This window comes from Hirundo rustica, chromosome 6 (genome assembly GCF_015227805.2).
Source record: "Hirundo rustica isolate bHirRus1 chromosome 6, bHirRus1.pri.v3, whole genome shotgun sequence".
Taxonomy (NCBI): Eukaryota; Metazoa; Chordata; class Aves; order Passeriformes; family Hirundinidae; genus Hirundo; species Hirundo rustica.
The window spans coordinates 46,476,619-46,494,547 of record NC_053455.1 but is presented as its reverse complement, the minus strand read 5'-3'; the positions used below and the strand labels follow the sequence as shown (position 1 = coordinate 46,494,547).

The window sequence follows — 17,929 nt, the reverse complement described above, 5'->3', positions numbered from 1 at the left end:
TCGGAGGTCATCTAGTCCAACCTGCGATCAAACATCACTATGTCAACTAGACCACGTCTCTAAGTTTTTCTTAGACAGACCTCCTGGGACGGTGACTCCACCACCTCCCCGGGCAGCCCCGCCCAACATCGCATCACCTTCTGTGAAGGAATTCCTCCTAATGTCCAACCTGAACCTCCCCTGGCATAGTTTAAGGCCATTTCCTCTTGAGTTGCTGGTGGCCTGTGAGAAGAGGCTGATCCCAACCTTGCTACAGCCTATTTTCGGGCAATTATAGTGAGCGATAAGGTCACCCCTGGACCTCCTCCAGGCTAGACCTGGAGCTGAATCAATTTTCTATAGCGTGGGCTAAACCAAGAGGCTCTTTATGGGAATTTAGGCTCACACCGCTATTAGCATTTCCTTTCTTCAGCTACCGATGAGCCCCAAAGCACCGCGCCCCGGGCCGGCCCGGCGGCGGCTCTGTCCGTGAGGCTCCGCCGGGATGTGCCGCCGCCGGGCCTGCCCGGGGCGCCGGCGAGGCGCAGCCGCTCCCGGCGCGGCCCCGCCATGTTGGCGCGGCCCGGCGCCCGCCGCCGCCCGGCGCTGCCCGGAGCCGGCGGGGCGGGGCGCCGCCCGCCCGCACTTCCGCGGCGGCGGCGGGCGGTACGTGGTGTTCGCGGGCCGCCGGGGCCGGGAAGGGACGGAGGAGAGGGGAAAGGGCGGGGGCGAGGCCGCGCTCCGGCGGGGCGGGGGCCCGGCCGTGCCGCGGAGCGGGTGACGCGGCGGCCGGGGGAGGCCGGGGCCGCCCCGCCGGCTCCGAGCTCGGGGGAGGCCGCGGCGGGGCTGCTGGCATTGCACGCGTGCGGGCTCCCTGGAGAGCTTCGGTGTCTCCAGAGCAGGGCGAGTGTGGGAGGGAATTCTGAACGTCAAAGGGGAGCGCTTTACAAGAGGGGAGGGTTTAATGTTTACGCAGGTTAGAAACGGATTTATTCTCACTCTTCGCTCCCCAGTATAGCTTTTATTGCTTTCATTTAAAAACGCATCGGTGGCATGCTCCCTGGTCTTCCATTACTAAGTTATGCAGGCTCCTTCTGCAAATGTAGTTAGAATCTAGTTTCTTCTTTATAAATAAACTATAAACATTAAAGCAGTGTTGTGTACCATCCATTTAGTTTCTTTGCTTGCTTTTTTTTTTTTTTTGGACAGCCTAAATCTGCTGGCTTTACTCGCTTTTTAAAATGAAGATAAATTTAAAACAGCTGACCAAAAGTATGTTATCTCACGTAGAGGCTGGGGTTAAGTAACATTTGTGACCTGGCTAACAGAGAAACCTGGGCTTCAGATCAGTTTGTCAAATGATATTTTAGGCTTTGAATTGTCCATAGTATTAGTCGGACAAGGACATAGACAGAGGCAGTCTTCAATTCTGTTTGCATTTCGCAGTGATAGAGGAGATAAGCAAAGAGTGCCAAGCTCAGACAGTTCTATTGAGTTCAGCTAATTTGAGAAGTGTTAAAAAATGGCAGAGATTTCGTAAAAGAAAAGTTTGATGAGGATTTAGTTTTGTAAAGCTTGCAAAATGCATGCTTATGTTTTCCATAAAGAGCATTTAAAGTTTGACCAATTCATCGTCTGTGTTACAGTGATGCCGTCTACTTAATTTTCATTGATGTTGTTAAATAACAAGCTATTACAATAAGTGTCCAACCAAGAGTTGATATTGGACTGTCAGTAGTGGAAACCAATTTGCCATGGGCTCAGTGCTTCCCATAAATCTAGGAGTGGATGTTGACTTAACAATAATTGACAGATGGATAGGATCTTGTCAAGGAAATGAGCGCATTTTGATGTCTCATTAGAGTTCAGTGATGGTTTTTTAAGCTTCTGTTCTTCAGCTGTTAGATGTTATCTCCTTTTCAGGGAAGTGGATGCTGTTGCTAATTGTTTCTGAAAGTGAAATCAAACACCTCCAAATCAATATATACGAGCTTCTGGGAGAATTGATATCCTGTCCAAATAGTTAAGACTTGTATTGACTGTTCAGACTCTCAATTGTTCCTCTCTGCAATAGTTTATAGATCTTGCTGAGGTAGATGGAACATAGGAGATACTATCAAAAGCAACCTGCTTTGTCTCATTTTTTAGAACGTGGAAAACAAGGGGATTACCAGTGACCTTGAAGTCAAAGTAGAAGCAATAAGATCTTAATTATTCATAATAGTGAATTTCAAGCAGTATAGGAATTTAGCTTTTACGCACTCTCTGGATCCAATAAACATTAGAAGACTTTCTGCTTTTATTTTGCAATTTATAAAAGACTTGACTAAAATCTTAAAATAATTTTGTACATGAGATTTTTCATGTTCTTTGGTGATATTGGCATTGTTTATTTCAAGCACTTCTGCCATCATCCTTCCATTTTGTTGCCAAATCACATAGTCCTCTCTTTTCCTGCAGAATCCCTAAATCCTACAATAAATATGTCTGGTTTTTAAAAATCTCACTACTAAGCCAGACACATCCAAATACTAGTAAGTTTGTTGGGTTGTTGATTTCATGGGTGTTTCATTGAGTACATTTCCATTGAAGCTTTAAGGTTCCTTCTGCCGCAGTACTCAGAGGCTCAATCTGGTGTTGTGGGATCTCTCACTTAAAGTTTTGTACAGAAACAAAGTACTCAAACTTTGAGCAGCACTTGTTATCGATGCCAGTAGAAGAAATATTGCAAATATGATTTGTAGAAATGAGCTTGTAAGTCTTCAAAGTGAGTGGTAGAGTAATATAGAAAGCAAGATAGATTTTCAAGTTCAACAAAAATTCAGAATATTGGAAATAACCTATTTTCTTCTCCATCAGGATCTCATATTTATGAGAAGCAGCTTGATACAGATCTAGAGCCCTGGTTCCCCAAATGCCAAATATTTTTTTCTCTGTTTTCTTCTTATTTGCTATTGGGAGCTAGGCTGGGAATCCAGTGTGATTTTTAAATGGGGAGAGGTTGGAAAACAAACTCTATCTGTAGTTTTTTTTTTTTTTTTTAAGTCTTCCTACAGATACAAGGTGTGATAGACGAGCACACAACAGAACTGTTGTCTACTAATTCTCAGTTCCTTTATCAGGAACTAGGACAAACTGTCAAAGTTATTCTTCTAGACAAAAAGCACATCCCCCCCCCTTTTTTTTTCTTCGATTTCAGTGAAATTGGCAAGGAATTGAAAGCAAAGGTCTCACCTATTACAGTAAAGGCATATAGCTGTAATTCTTTATATCTGTCAATTAATTTATGACACTGACCAGGCCAGGTAGGGGCCGAAACAAATATTATCTCTAATTTGCTATAGAAAAGGTAAGGTGGTAAAATAATTGCTTTGTGCAGCAGACATTTGTCTCAGTTTCAGCTGTAAACAGTTGTACTTCTTTGGGGGGGGACTTTATAAAGGAAGCTGCAAGAGTCCTACCCACTTCATCTGTGATACAGCTGTTAAAACAAGGGACAGAAAAGATTGTTTGAGACTAGAAATAATCTCTTACAATGAATGATCTGCTTTTGTTGTCAGAGCAAAAGCACTGTTAGAACATGTCCTGGTTTAGGGACAAATTTGTGAGAAAACCATGAATAAGATCCCTCTGGGAAGCAAACCCAAATGGCCCCTCCCTCCAACTGGTCCGGCAAAAAAACTTCTTTGGAGAAAAGTGGAAAAAACTATTTTACTTAACAAACAAAGTGCATACAAGTATAAAGAATGAATAATACGAAACAATAAAACCTCTCATTCTGGAGTGAGATGGCAAATTGAGAAAGTCCTTGCCGTGGGTGTAGCTCGGCTCTCTCTCTCAGTCTCTCCTCAGTCCCAGTCCCTCCAGCGCTGCTGGAAAATGCCGAGGTCCAGGCCCCGGTGGGCCGCAGGTGCAGCCCCCAGTGCTCCCCTGGGTTTTCAGTCCAGAGCAGGTTTAAACAGTTCCAAAAAAAAGGAAAAAAAAACAGTCCAGGTAACTTCTCTGCCCTAGCTAGCTGAAACTAACTAAAAGCAAAAAAAAAAAAAAGATCTCTGTCCTGCAGTGTCTCCAAGCCTCCACTGAACACCCCGTCCGGAGAAGAATGTGGAGGAGTCAGGCAGTTTTCTCAAAACAAACTCCGCGCTTATCCTTCCTCTTAGAACCAGTCGTAAAGGCACAGAACTCAATATACAGCACAAACAGAACAGACATTGGGGATGCAACCATCATAAAATCACCCTAGGACAAAACAGTACTGCCTTAATAAGTCTGATTCTAAATGGGAGAAGGTAAAAAATGTTCTTGACTTTTTTTAGACAAGAAAACCAAATGAAACTATTATATTCCTCCGTTCACAGAGATTTGAACCGTTATGTTTTAAGGAGAAGAGAAACTTGACATGGGGAAAAACACCATGAGACTTCTCTGTGCTTCACTTTCTCTTGCCATGATATGCTGGCTAGCTGAAGGTACCCTGTCAAAAACAGATGCAAAGAAAGGTGCTACAAAAAAACTGGAGGAAAAGGTAAGGGAAATAACTGAAATTCTTGTCTTATCTAACATGTGCAGTGAATTAATTGAACTTTGGTAAAAGGTCTCTGCCTCTGCTAAAACAGCGTTAATGCGTTTCCGCTGAAGCCTATAGTCTCAGATAAAACTTGAAACTATCCTTTCCTTCAGCTTTTCTGTGTGTCACAAATGGTTCCCTTCTTGAAACATATGTAGACTTCTGGAGCTTTATCCTCTATGCAAGCTGCAGAAGCAGGAAGTTTTTGTCCCCTTAGGGAACACCCTTCCATCCCTTTGGAAAACAGGGTGGGGAACAGTAGTTTGGGCCAAGAGCTCTAGGTCATTTGCTGGTGGAATGGAGTCTTGCCAATGGGAAAGCTCTATCCTGATGAAAGAGCTTGAAGAGCCTTCTAACCAGTATTTCTTTTGCAGGCAGACATGATTCAGAGTCCCACAATAATCAAAGAAAACAGAGCCAGCATACTAAAGTCTCTCATCTCTTGCTGAGCATGTTATTGTTTCCTGTCATTATGCAAATACATCTGTTACTGTTTGTATTACTTGCTCAACATCTACCAGGAAGCAAATCGCATCTGCAGGTAGTGAGGGTAATACAAGGTGTTAAGGCAGGCTGTATCCATAAATTCCTTGCAATGAATCAATAGATGGCTTCTGTATACCTACCATGCACATCTTATTAAATCTTCTCATTCTGTTTTTATCTGCTGGGTCAGTTGAAGCATTACTCCCTTAAGAAGAGGGTTTAAAATCTTGACCTTGAGTAACCACAATGCAACATTCTCAGACTAAAATACATGCAGTTTAAATTATTGGTTAAGAACTCCTAACCCTTTTTATTATTTTGGGGGTAATATGACAGAAAGCATTGATTAGAAAACAGAGCACCATCAGCTGTCATAAATTATGTTCTCTACTCTTATAATGTCTTGAGGTTTGGTTTTTGTTTATATGCTTTTTACCTTCCAAACAAAGTAAGTTGACTGATGATGACAAATAATTTCTGAGAACTTGTGTGTTTCAGTTCCAAATCAAAATGCTCTGCATCATTTAAAAGGAGTGCTCAGAGTTTAATGAAGTGATTTGTTTTGCTGTTGTTTTTAGAGTCTGTTGCCATTGAAAGTGGCTGTTTCATATAGGTTGTTCTAATAATGGTCTTTTCACAGAAGCTGCATTCTGATAAAAATGTTCAGGACCGGGGATTGGTAGTTGCAGATCCAAAAGCAAAGGATATTATATTGGAACATAGAAGTTATTGCTCCAAGAAGGTGAAGGAACGACATTTCTCAGGAGATGTTCTGGGATATATTACTCCTGTAAGTTGATAAAATGAGTAAAATTTGTGATTTGAATGAATGTGCAGCAGACTGTGCTAACCTGCAAGTTTGCATCCCTGCTTTAAAAGTAGTTTTATAGGAATTGGGGTTGCTGGTCAAATACAGTCAAATAGCCAGAGAAGTATTTGAGACTTGGCTTGGGGTTCAGGTGGTCTCAAACCCTTGTTCTCTCATCTGTCTCTTGGAGGATGTCTAGGTCATATCGTTTTTTCTTCCCCCCAGTGTTGAGCAGTACACGCTGCAGTGGGAGCTGCAGGTTGTGCCTGGGTGGGAGCCCCAGGCAAGGGGCCGTGACCTGGTGCTCACCCTTCAGACAGCGAAGGGCACAGGGGGCTGTGGCACTGCCAGGTGACTGGACACTGGGACACAGCAGGAGCCAAGGGCTCGGCAGAAAGACGCCAGACTATCACAGTCTTGGAGGGTACAAAACCTGGGGATTCCTTTGTTGGGGGTCCCTCCCCAGTTGCACCAGCTTGAGCTGTTTCTGTGTTACTGCACCACAATTAAATTGCTTTAAGGATCCAGATGTCTGAGACACTGCCGTGGGAAACCCAGGGCTGAGCTGGTGAGGAAACCCTGTCTGACTGTGAGTGTGGGGTGTGCAGGGACCAAGAGGGGCACCCGTGGGGTCACTGGAGTCGCCCTCAGCAGTGACAGTCTGGAGTGGTGGGAGTGTGACTGCCAGAGTGGCTCCTGGATGGTCAGACAGGGAAGCTTCCTTAACACTGGTTTTAACAGAGGTGAGAGTATTTTTCTGTCAGTGGTGAGTCAGTTGAAGTTGAAGCGAAGTCAGAACAGGGGGGCTGCAACTCGAACCTGCTAAATCAACAGTAACAATTGTATGCTGCTGTCAAACTGATGTCTTTTGCTATCCTATCGCCTTCAAAGCGTTCTTTCTTGAATGATAAATGTTTCTTCCTTTTTTTAGAGGATACTTTTTACTTGTTTTGGTGTTACACTGCTCAAAAGACAAATAGGTGCCCTATAATTTTTCACCTTTTTCGAGTTCTCTTGAACATAAATTCAGAGTCTGTAAATTCAAAACTGTATGGGAATCTACAAGCAAGTTGCTGAAATTCAGGTAAATTAGCACAATTTGAACGTTCTTTCACATAGCTATCAGAGCTTCCAGAGTACTTTCTTATTTAAATGAAAGCAATATGCTAGAAGGTTTCCTCAAATGAGCGAATAGGGATCTATCAGATGATTACATTTATGTTAAAGAGTTTATACTGGTCAAAAGTGAACTGTATATCTTGTTTCTGAGTCTCTCACTTTTTTTCTCTCCATTGTTTTTTAAGTGGAACAACCATGGCTATGACATTGCTAAAGTATTTGGAAACAAATTTACTCTAATCTCACCGGTTTGGTTACAAGTGAAAAGGAGAGGGAAGGAAAGGTTCCAGTTCACTGGGCTCCATGATGCTGATCAAGGTGATATTTTCTTTTTCTTCAAATACAAATTGCAATATTGTTGTGGACTAGGTAGCTTCTGCATACTAGGTGGGTTCTGCTGGCTCTGCCTCGCAGTGAAGTACTTTCATCCGTTCCATTTTTTTGGGTTTTCTTCAGAGTGAACTTCTTTCTGTCCTCTCCTGCTTCCACATGTGCATATTTGTCAAAAAATGTAAGTAGAAAGATTGGCTTTTCCACCATGCTGTCCACAAAGCCACTCTTAAAAAAGGGAAGGGCAAAGATCCTGTACAGGGAAAAACAGTCTTTGATGTTGCACTGTGCAGTTGTTTACCTGTTGTGGGTTTTGTTGTTTTTTTTTGTGGTGTGTTGTTGTTGTTGTTGTTGTTGTTGTTTTCTTTGCAAAAACCTTTAGGCAAATTTGTTTTAAAAAGGGAAGATAATTCTAATTTGAAGAGAATTTTTTCCCTTCATTGCGAGGAAAGTGGCGGCAAGTTTAAATTTCAGCTAGTATGTACTAGTTCATGGTTTTAAAGTTGATTGAATGTGAAATTTCATTGGAAATAGCTATAATTCTTACTGTGTTAGTGCCTCCTAACAAATTCATCCTAGTGCAATGAGTGCCATGAGAAGTGGATGAGATACTGTCATGTACCATCTGAAAAAATCAAACCTTCCTCCCAGGTGATGCCTGGTGGCTGCCGAAGTGTTGTTCTGAGTAGACACTAGGGTAGCTTCCATAGCGAGGCAGAGCTAAGCAGGGAGGAGCTGGATAGGGACTATGGTCAGGCTGTAGTAAATGCTGTGGTGCAGGTTCATGGCTTCTGATTCTGTGCATCACACGATGTTCTGTCTGGGTGGATTATGAACTGCTAGTGTGTGGCAGGAAGATGTGTATTATGAAACTGTGCTATATCATTTGAAGAATTCTTGAAAATATGTTGTCATCGTCAACATCATTTATATTTTATCAGCTCTCTTACTTGATACTGTTTGACAGGCTGGATGAAGGATGTGAGAAAAACCTCCAAAAACATCAAAATAGGTGAGCCTCTGGTTTATATTTGTTTGCTTGCTTTTTATCTTCTTTAGCTACTAGGAGAGGAAAGGAAGGCTTTCTTCCAGGTCTGTATGGGAGGAAGGAAGATTACCTTAGCACAGCTTGTATAGAGAAGAAAAATCAGTAAACTATAGATAGTTAAGTAACTGAAGTATTGACCCTCTTGATGCCTTTATGTTTTGCCTTAGCTTCTTATCCCTGAATAAATCCTGGGTTACAGTGCCTGCCCTGTAGAGATACTAGTATATAACACTGTGTGCCTCCCTGGGGAAAGAAGTCTTCAAACTTGTTGCTTGGGGTTCTGTGTAGTTAAAAAGAAAAAAAATTCCAAATCTGAGTCAGTCAGTCAGACATTCCTGCATGATAGAAAAGTCCTGCTTTGTCTCTTTTCCTCTTGAAACTGGGAACTCATGGAATGTGCTAGAGTGTGTGTCTTTAAGGAAAATGGCATACACAGATTCTGCTGTGCTAGACTTCTTACATTTGTCAATAGCAAGAATTCTGTGGAACTGTGAAATGCTTCTTGATTCAGAAGGGAGTATGAAATTCGAAATGTATCAGAAAAATTGAATGCTCAGTCAGATATTTTAAAGTACTTCAGCTGCCGGAGGATAAAGCCTTTAAAATCTCTCTATACTCTTCTAAAACACTCTTTTACAGCCATGGTAGTTAGAAGGGGCTTAGACATAGCTCCATAAAATCCATTGCCCTTTCCTGTGGGCATGATTGTCAACTGTTCCAGCAGCAATTTTCCTGTCTATGTTTTTAATGTTTTGTGTTTTTAGAAAAAGATATTACGCAAGCTCAAGTGCTTTCCAAAAGTAAAAATTTGTCTTAGGCCCTTGAGTTGAGTAGAAGAATGAAGTAATATAGTGCTGTGTATTGAGTAAATTAGAGTTTGAAGAGTACTTTTCTACCTCATTATTGTGGTAGAAGAGATGCACATCTTTAAGATTGGTGTCTTATGTTGTTGCTGGTTTAGGACTCTACTTGAGACCTAAATGGTATTTCAGTTAAGATCATTCAATCAAATGAAGGTATCTTCTCTTAAAACTTACGTCAGTGCTGATCATTAACTAAACTTAAAATGAAGAAGAATGTTCTAGAGTGTCAATTTACCTATGTTGCTGAAGTTGGTCAGAGTGAAAAAACAATGATCTCAGTCATGGGATATGATTTTTAGTGGCATCCCTGCTTGTATCTGCTGTATTCTGTTTTTGCAGAAACATTCCAGTGTAGATAATAAATTCTTAATTTTCACTTCTGATTGACAACTTTGCCTGATAGTGCCTCGAATTTTGTTTGATGGCTGGACTTACCAAGACTTTGAGAGTGTTTTTGGCAGTGAAGATGAGATAGAGGAGCTTTCCAAGAACATGGTTCTGCTAGCCAAGGTAAAAAACCTGTTTATGATGCTTATAAAATAGTGTGAGATGATACTTGATTGCTTTTTTAATAGATATTTTCTCATTTCTCATGACTTTGTATTCTACAAAATAAGATTTGTTCAAAACAATAATGAGACAGGATTCTTAATAGTGTGTCCTAGTATGTGTCTGTTTCCTGTAAATATGAGATGTAGCAACACCTAAGTGCAGGTAACTACAAGTCTGATATGAGACTACATCAGTCTAATCAACAAAACCTTGTTCTCATTGGCAGCTGCACTCTGATTTTTGCCTGCTTTAAATTTCTTTTACATTTCTATTAAAAATATAATTATTGAGCTGTGGCTAAACTGCTTAATGGTATTTTCTCATAGGCAGGAAAAGGGTCATGGGTGCAATGAGTGCTGTTTTCTATACAGCAATACATTCAGGCTCAGTATAGTAAAGCTAAGGAGGTATTTTTAATACCAAGAATCACTTGCTGGATATGTGTTACTGAACAGTTTTGATCAGGTCTGATCAACCAGTTTCCTCAAAATGTTAAGAAGCTAGGGAGAGGAGAAGGGGAATTTTTCTAAGGTTTCTGGCCAACCCCTTTCTAATGGCTTTAGAGCTATCCCATGTGGGGGACTAGACAAGTTGCACCCAAAATACATTCTGCATTAGTGCTTGATTTGTGGCAGCCTATTTATTTATTGTCAGAATGGGAGTTCTCACTTGCTGCATGACATATATAATCTTACAGTGCTCTAGAGGAAGTTAGATGCAGAGTTAAATTGAGTAATTTCTTAAAATTTGTAACCAGTACATCAGTTTTCGGTCCTCAGTAACATTTCACCTCTTAAGGAGATCAACTGAAGTACAACAGTATCTTTGATCATGCTAAGAATAAATTATCAAAAGAGAGACTAATTGTGGGAGATATTTGGAATCATGTCTATGCCGAATTAGCATTACATCTTGAGTCTCATGAGTTTTTTGCCTGATACACAAGCAAAAGTGTGTCAAATTATTTGCTTAACAACCACCTTTCATTAGTGTCTGAATTTTCCTAATACAATATTGTTTTATTCTGTAAGAGTAGACATCACGGATAACTAATAGAGATTTTCAGCTTTTGCATGTTTGTGTTTGTTAAATTGTTTAAGTTTCTCTTGGACTTCTCCATGAAATACTGTGTTAAAGATGAATCTGGTGTAAGAATATGAAGCATGTTCGATCTGTAATAGTACAAGAAAAATAACTGCATGGTCATTAATGTGTGTTGTTGACAATTCTCTTTATTTAGAACGAAAATTTTGATGGTTTTGTAGTTGAAGTTTGGAGTCAGCTGGGAAATCAAAAGCAAACGTGAGTATAAATCTCTAGGATGCAATTCCTAAAAACCAGCTCCTTTAAAGCATCCTTTTAGTTTATTCATGTTGATTTGAATATGTCTAAAAATAAATACACTTCATTCTAGAACAACTAAAGGTTGTTCTGCATGTCTTACAATGAAGTAGAAGGGTTTACCTCACTCTAGAAGCGATCGAAGATTAAATAATAATCTTCACAGTGGGTTTAGCCACTTAGGCCACGTTAGTCTTTCATACTTGGGTTTTGCATGATGTAACTTGTATGAGGATGTAGAGGGTACCTTGGTTGCACACTCACTCCCATGTTGGCACTGGCCTTTTCCATAACATTATTTGGTTTAGGTTACTGGGTGAGGCTTGGAACAGTGTGATACTTTCAAGATCTAAGGCAAATGCCAAACTTCTGCTTCATGAGAAAAAGGCAGAATGTGGTGGTGAAATTAATGATTCAGTGCAGGAATCAGAAAATTTTGTGTTAGTTTCTCGGGAAATTCAGGCATCTATTTTTCTAAAGCACAGTATTTCTTACAGATCTCCGTTGCCTAAAATGTCTGGGGGAAAATAACTTCAAGAAAGCTGCACAGAATGCAGAGTTCATTATGGAAGGCTTTCACCTTTCAAACAATGGTTACTCCAGGTTATTCTGTTTAGGGCAAATGCTGTTGACTGATGGCATATTTTAATTACTTCTTGAACTGAGTGTACTATTAGCTGTCCTACCTTTTCCCATTAAAATTAACACTTGGGAACAAAAAATTGAAACTGCAGAATCTTTTTAGCTTTGTAAAGGGCTCTATCAATTGCCCTGCAATGAGTAATCCTTCAGCTATATGCTCTTGCTTATAATTAGGTAATTTTCCAGGTTGTTCCTAAGAGCTTATCTGTATCGTGAGTTCTGAACATAGTGCAGTGTCTTAATAAGGTAGCCAAGAAGGTGACTGAAGCAATTAGTAACTGCCAGTCAGAAGTGGGTGGTAGTGGTCATTTTATTTACTGTGCTTACTGTATTTAAGTAAAACAGTAGTTTTCCTATTAGTTAACACGGATATAAGACAGACTGTTTAACTGCCATTGTAAGACTCACTGAAGATCATTTTAAACACACTGGCATGAAAGTGCTGTATTGCAAATGAAACAAATGAGCAAAACATACTTTTCTATTAGCTCAAATGAGTTTATTTGTGGCATGGTAAAAATACTGCTCTCTGCCAGGAGTAATGGTTTAAAACGGTGTTGTTTCACAGAATCATAGAATCAGCTGAGTTCAAAGGGATCCACAAAGATCACCAAGTCCAGTTCCTCTCCCTGCACATCACCATCCCCAAGAATCAAAACAAGTGCCCAAGTGTGTTGTCCAAAGGTTTCCTGAGCTCTGTCAGGCTGGTGCTGTGACCACTTCCCTGGGGAGCCTGTTCCAGTACCCAGCCACTCTCTGGGTGGAAAACCTTTTTCTAATATCCAGCCTAAAAATCTCCTGATGCAACTGTTGCCAGAGAGATCAGTGCCTGTCCCTCCTCTTCCCCTCGGGAGGGAGTTGTAGCTGCAGTGAGGTCTCCCCTCAGTCTCCTCCAGGCTGAACAGACCGAGTGACCTCAGCCACTCCTCTTACGGCTTCCCCTCGAGGCCTTCACCATCCCCACGGCTCTCCTTCGGACACTCCCTGATAGTTCCATCTCATTTTCATACTGTGGCACCCCAAGTGCCCCCAGCACTGGAGCTGAGGCCGCCCCAGTGCAGAGCAGAGGGGACAGTCCCCTCCCTGCCTGGCTGTGATGCTGTGCCTGATGCCCCCAGGACAGCGTTGTCCCTCCTGGCTGCCAGGGCACTGCTGGCTCCGATCCAGCTTCCCACAGAGCAGGATCCCCAGGGCCCTTTGCATGGCACAGTTTATCTAACTGTGTGCTGGACATTTTGTCCAGAAGGACACTACGAGAAACAGGTGTCATGAAAACTGTTCGTACTAGAGGAGATACTGTTGTTTAGTTGCCTTAGCTTTCAGTTACCTGACTCTTATTTAGGTGAAGCACCACTTCCATTCGCTGTCTGTCTGTTATTGATAGAAAGGAGTGTGAAGTATTTTCCATAACTTCTGAAAATGAAAGGATTATTCTCACACCGTGTAATGGTAACTGGATCCTTTTCTCTGAGTCGGTAATGCGTAATTATATGTGGTCACTGTGAACAGCGCTTTAGGATTATCCTAACTTAAATGTGAGATTGTCACAAAAGAATAAAGGGAAACAGAAGTTAGGAACTGCAGATTTTCCTCCATTTCAAGACTGATCTAAGTGTTTAATTAGAAACTCAGCAGTGAGTTTTTCCTCCTTTTATTTCCATGTCCCTGGAAATGGTTAGGGTGTTTTAAGTTGCATGGTGTCTTGTGTTGGGATTGCAGTGTTCTGAATGATGCCAGTTGAAAAAGGTGAAGCTGGGCTCAGTGTGCAGTTACAGCTGTTTTGTGAGTGTAGGAGACTCACATTAGTACCTGGAAATCTTGTCTCACGATGCTTCTAAGTTGTGGGACTGGTGTCTTCATTTTGAGATTGTGTTTTCCTATCACTTGCTTTGAAGCTTGATGGCTTGGCCTCAGGAGTTTTCCCTAATAATGTTTTTTGGAGGGAACAGCTTCTTAGAACAGATCTTAAGGGGGAAAAATTAAGCGAATTACGTTGGCAAGCCTGTATTTTTATTGCACTTCGAGTGCTGTTACTTGGGGATCAGTTCATTTCACTTTGAATGGCCGAGCAGAGTTTTTTCTGGGTGAGCATGGGCGGTCTTTTGTTTCGCTTGTTCCTGCGGAAGAGTTGGAGCAGCGCAATGCCTGCTCTAGCCCACAGCGTGGCAATATTGTAACGTGAGTCACACCTGATCTTCCCTCAGTTTGTGTCTTCCGAAAGTGGCTAACACCGGTAGTAAAGCAAGTTCTTAACCTCGGAAAGGTGGGGATTAGTTCGCAGGAGATGTCAGCCAGAGATGAGCCCTAATCCTTTGGAGAGGTGAAGTGTTTGTTGGACGGTGTTTGTGCATGCTCCAAATAACGCATCTGTTGTAACTGCTAGGTGCAGTGTAGGCTTTCCTCGTTCAGATCCTTCAGGGTCAAATGCCTGGAAGTAGCTTAACCTGCTTCTAGTTAAAGGGACAGAAGAGCATAATGATGCTCCTGGGAACAGATATTTTGCCTTCAAGTACTGTCAGAGCAATTTGACAATACGAGGAGACCTGCATAGCTTATACAGTTTATTAATGTTATTTAATGTGAACATGTTTTAGTTTAAAAATAAAATTTAAAAAATCCCTTTTTTCCCTGACACAAGGAATAAGCTCACATAAGCAGTTAGCAACAGGTTAGTGAAACTCAACGCAGGTGCATAAAAATGTACGGGTGTGCACTGCAGCTGCCAGTTTGCTATGCTGTGTTAGAGCTGTGGTGTCAATCTAGGGAAAAATATTTCACAGAGAATCATTATGGTTTTCATTTTTCAAAACCTTAATTAAGTCCATACCTAGCTATTAAATTAATAAATGGCACTCAATTAGTCTATTTATTTCATATATTTGTGTTAAGGGGAAAGCTATGGAAATTATTCCTGTGATGTTTTCAACTGTGTTATGGAAAAGACGTGTGATCCCATCTAATGCGCTGCCATAGTGGTGCAGGAACACTTGATACAGCACAGATTTCTTTAACCAGCTTAAAATGATAACGGGGGGATTTGCTTATGGAGCATTTGTGCCTGATATGGTGTTTCGGCCACAAAATCAGCATTCATTCTCTAAAGGCAATGTACAGTGATACCTTCTAGCAGAGTGCACCCAGAAGCAGATGAGTCTACAGAAGAATTTGAAAACCTGCAAATTAGTGTCCTAACTCACCATTAAACTGGGCTATGATTTAAAAACTACTTCATATATCAAAAAGCTGGATTAATTGCAGCTGAAGGTCTCTTCTCAGTTGACCTCAGCTGAGCAAGTGTCCCCATGAGATGCCTCTTTTCAATTGCTGAACCTGAATATTGGATGGGCATTTTCATAGCACATGCTCTCCCTTGATGTTGGGGCTTAAAAATTGCCTAAAAGCTCTCTGATTATTAAATTATGGAAGAGGGGAACAGTGCTGTCTCTTCAGTAACACATAAATCCTGTGACCAGACTCTAAAAACCTGTGAAGACTGAGCATTTTTAAAATTAGGTAAACTTAGACACCTCTCTCAGCCCTTTGCATGTTTCTAGAAAACCTTTCTTTTTTGGGATACTCAGGTCAACTTTAGAAATGAGTGAACATTTTTCCTTCGAGGCCCAAGGGGTTATCTAAGAAGGGTCTTCAGTTTCCTGTTTATTCTAGCTGGTATCACAGATGAGGTGAAATGTTGCTAAGTTATGTTTCTGGCGTCCACTAAGATGTGAAATTCTGTGGTTTCAGGGTCACTAATATCTTCTGGTTTATGTTCTTCTTAAGTAGAACTAACTCAAACTAGTTGGGGTTTTTTCAAGAACAAAAAATTTTTCAATCGTTCTGGTTTGGGATTATAGAATTTTTCTGTAATGCTTCACAGACTAAAGTCTTAAATTATATGAATACTTTGTGCTGCTTTCTTTTGCATGTTCATTAAATGTTGATTTATCAATGTCATCAGTTTTTATAAGAGGATTATGTGCCTGAATGTGCCTGCCTGCTTTTGTGTTAGATATCCTGAGCAGCCTCTTCTCTGGCTGTTCATGTAGGAGCCTTGGTGCCTCGAGTCTTACACAACAATGCTGTATGCATGCTTTGTGTATTTTCACATGTATAAAATGGCATTAGGATCTTCTGTTTATGTTCTTAATCTTAGAGATAACACCTTTTCCATCTGAAGAACCTGAATTGCTTTGGTACTTGTGCATGGGCCTGTTTTGGGGGCTTTGTACCGACCACTTCAGTCTCTCGCAGATGTCTAATACAGATACTTTGAAGTACCCTCTGTAGCACTGGTAGCTACATCTCCCTTGTGTTTTCTGGGACTAGAATTATTAATATACAAACCACAGTGACATCAAATTTAATGGGAGATGAAAGACTGCATCTAACTGATGCTGCTTCCTTTCATGCTAGCAATCATTGCACAGTGAAAAAGGGTTCAGCTGCCCACCTTCTACCCTAACACATAGGAAACACATTAGTCTCCTAATAGAAATCTAAATGAGCTGAGATGTCCTATGCAGATGATACCTCAATTCTAATCTGTTTTGCTGCTTCTTATAGTTTAAACCTACTTCTTAAATAACTGTCTTTTTTTTCCTAAAACTTTCTTGCCTATTTTGCAGTAAAATATTCCAAGTTATTCATCCCATGGCATTTATGTTTAGAAATAATACATGGCAGAAATATTGAGAGACCTGAGCAAGCAACGGTTTTTCTGCTTATTTAGTTAACAGCTAGACAAGACCATGTCTCACTTACTAATCTCAATTGTGGGTTTACTGGGTGGGTTTATTTTTCTCCAGAGACTTGAATATGTTGTGAAAAAGGCATAATATAATACTCTCACAGGCTACATAAAAATGCACACAATATTCTGATCAGTCCAGCATTACTTGACAGATGGCACTGCCATCACACAGAATCAATCTGAAAAACGTGGGGTTTTTGTCACTCTATGCAGAAGATGACCTTCAGGCATCTTATTAATGTTGGTAGGAGTATAGGAGGAAAAACTCTTCTGGTAGTTGTATCCTTCATTTTAGTCTCTGAAAAATTAATCTATTAATCAAAGATTTGCCATAATTCACTCCAGTTTCTTGGGATTAACTAGGCAGTGAAATGGCAGAAAAGGGCAATTTCTTCTTCAGGTAGACAGCTTTATTTTGTCCAATTTTCTTGACAAGGCATAAATTTTAGGGAGCAGTGGCTCCCAATTTGTGCAGAAAGGTGACTGAAGTTGGAAAGCTGCAGAGCTTTGAAGAGTGGTGTAACTGAAGGGAAGGGTACAAAAACCTTTTTTCTCTTCTGCAAGGCCTTTCAATTGCATTGACATCCCACTCGTGTGCACTGAAGTAAACTGTTCTACAACGTGTCCAAAACGCAGTAGACCAGCAATTCTGGGAAAAGTGATTTTTGGAAAAATGAGTTTGCCACAAACTATGGGTGGTGAAAATTTGGAGGTCTGCGTACTTTGTAAGGGACAAGGTACTTTGAAATCATAAACATTTGGAAAATTGGCCTACCAAATAGAAATGATAGGGTAAGGCCTGAAACAGTATAAATGAAGTAGACCTTACTTAGCTGAAAGTAACATCTTAAAGCTGCCAGTATTTCAGTAGCTGGTCTGAAGTTAAACTTGACTATAGTGAAGTGTCTGGTAAATATTTAATGAAGTTTTTTTGAAAGATTGATTCTATTCCTTCTTTCCTGTACCTCATTATAATGTTTAAAACATCCGTAGTTTTTCTTTCAAAATGACCAGTGGTAACATTGGAGAATATTGTATTTAAAACACAGGAAAACACTGTTGAGACACAGTAACATTTTAATTTATAGCACAATAAATGAACGTTCTGCTATTGCTCTTTGGAGGAGCGGGAAGAGTGCACATTTGATTCACTACATCTGTCTTGGCCAGCACATGGAAGTGAGCCTAAATTAAGTCTTGAGCCATTTTTCCTGCCTGATTTGCCAGAAAGTTTTCAGGGCCCAGAACCCTGGCTTGACAGGTTAGTGAATAGATGTTAATCTGGGTTTCTTGAGCAAAAATCTGCAATTCTCCAGCTATCCTTTTTCTTCTTGACCTCCTTCAAGTTGAAGGTAATTATTTTTCAGCCACATCAATACTGATTGAATTTTGTGGGGGAAGGGTAGGAAGTGGCTGTTTAGATGTTGCCTATTTTAGAGTCCCA

The 17,929-nt window shown here is 40.8% G+C and overlaps 1 protein-coding gene across 2 annotated transcripts in view; it reads left to right on the top strand.

Moving 5' to 3' along the window:
- Window positions 1-601: 601 nt before the first annotated feature.
- Window positions 602-17,929, top strand: part of CHID1 (chitinase domain containing 1) — a 111,858-nt gene continuing 94,530 nt past the window's right edge. For both annotated transcript variants that reach the window (XM_058420961.1, XM_040068725.1), the window contains exons 1-7: window positions 602-645; window positions 4,338-4,504; window positions 5,673-5,822; window positions 7,145-7,277; window positions 8,257-8,301; window positions 9,604-9,710; window positions 10,993-11,054. In XM_058420961.1, the coding sequence (XP_058276944.1) occupies window positions 4,379-4,504; window positions 5,673-5,822; window positions 7,145-7,277; window positions 8,257-8,301; window positions 9,604-9,710; window positions 10,993-11,054 (623 nt within the window). In that variant the 5' untranslated portion in view covers window positions 602-645; window positions 4,338-4,378. The remainder of the gene's footprint in view (window positions 646-4,337; window positions 4,505-5,672; window positions 5,823-7,144; window positions 7,278-8,256; window positions 8,302-9,603; window positions 9,711-10,992; window positions 11,055-17,929) is intronic.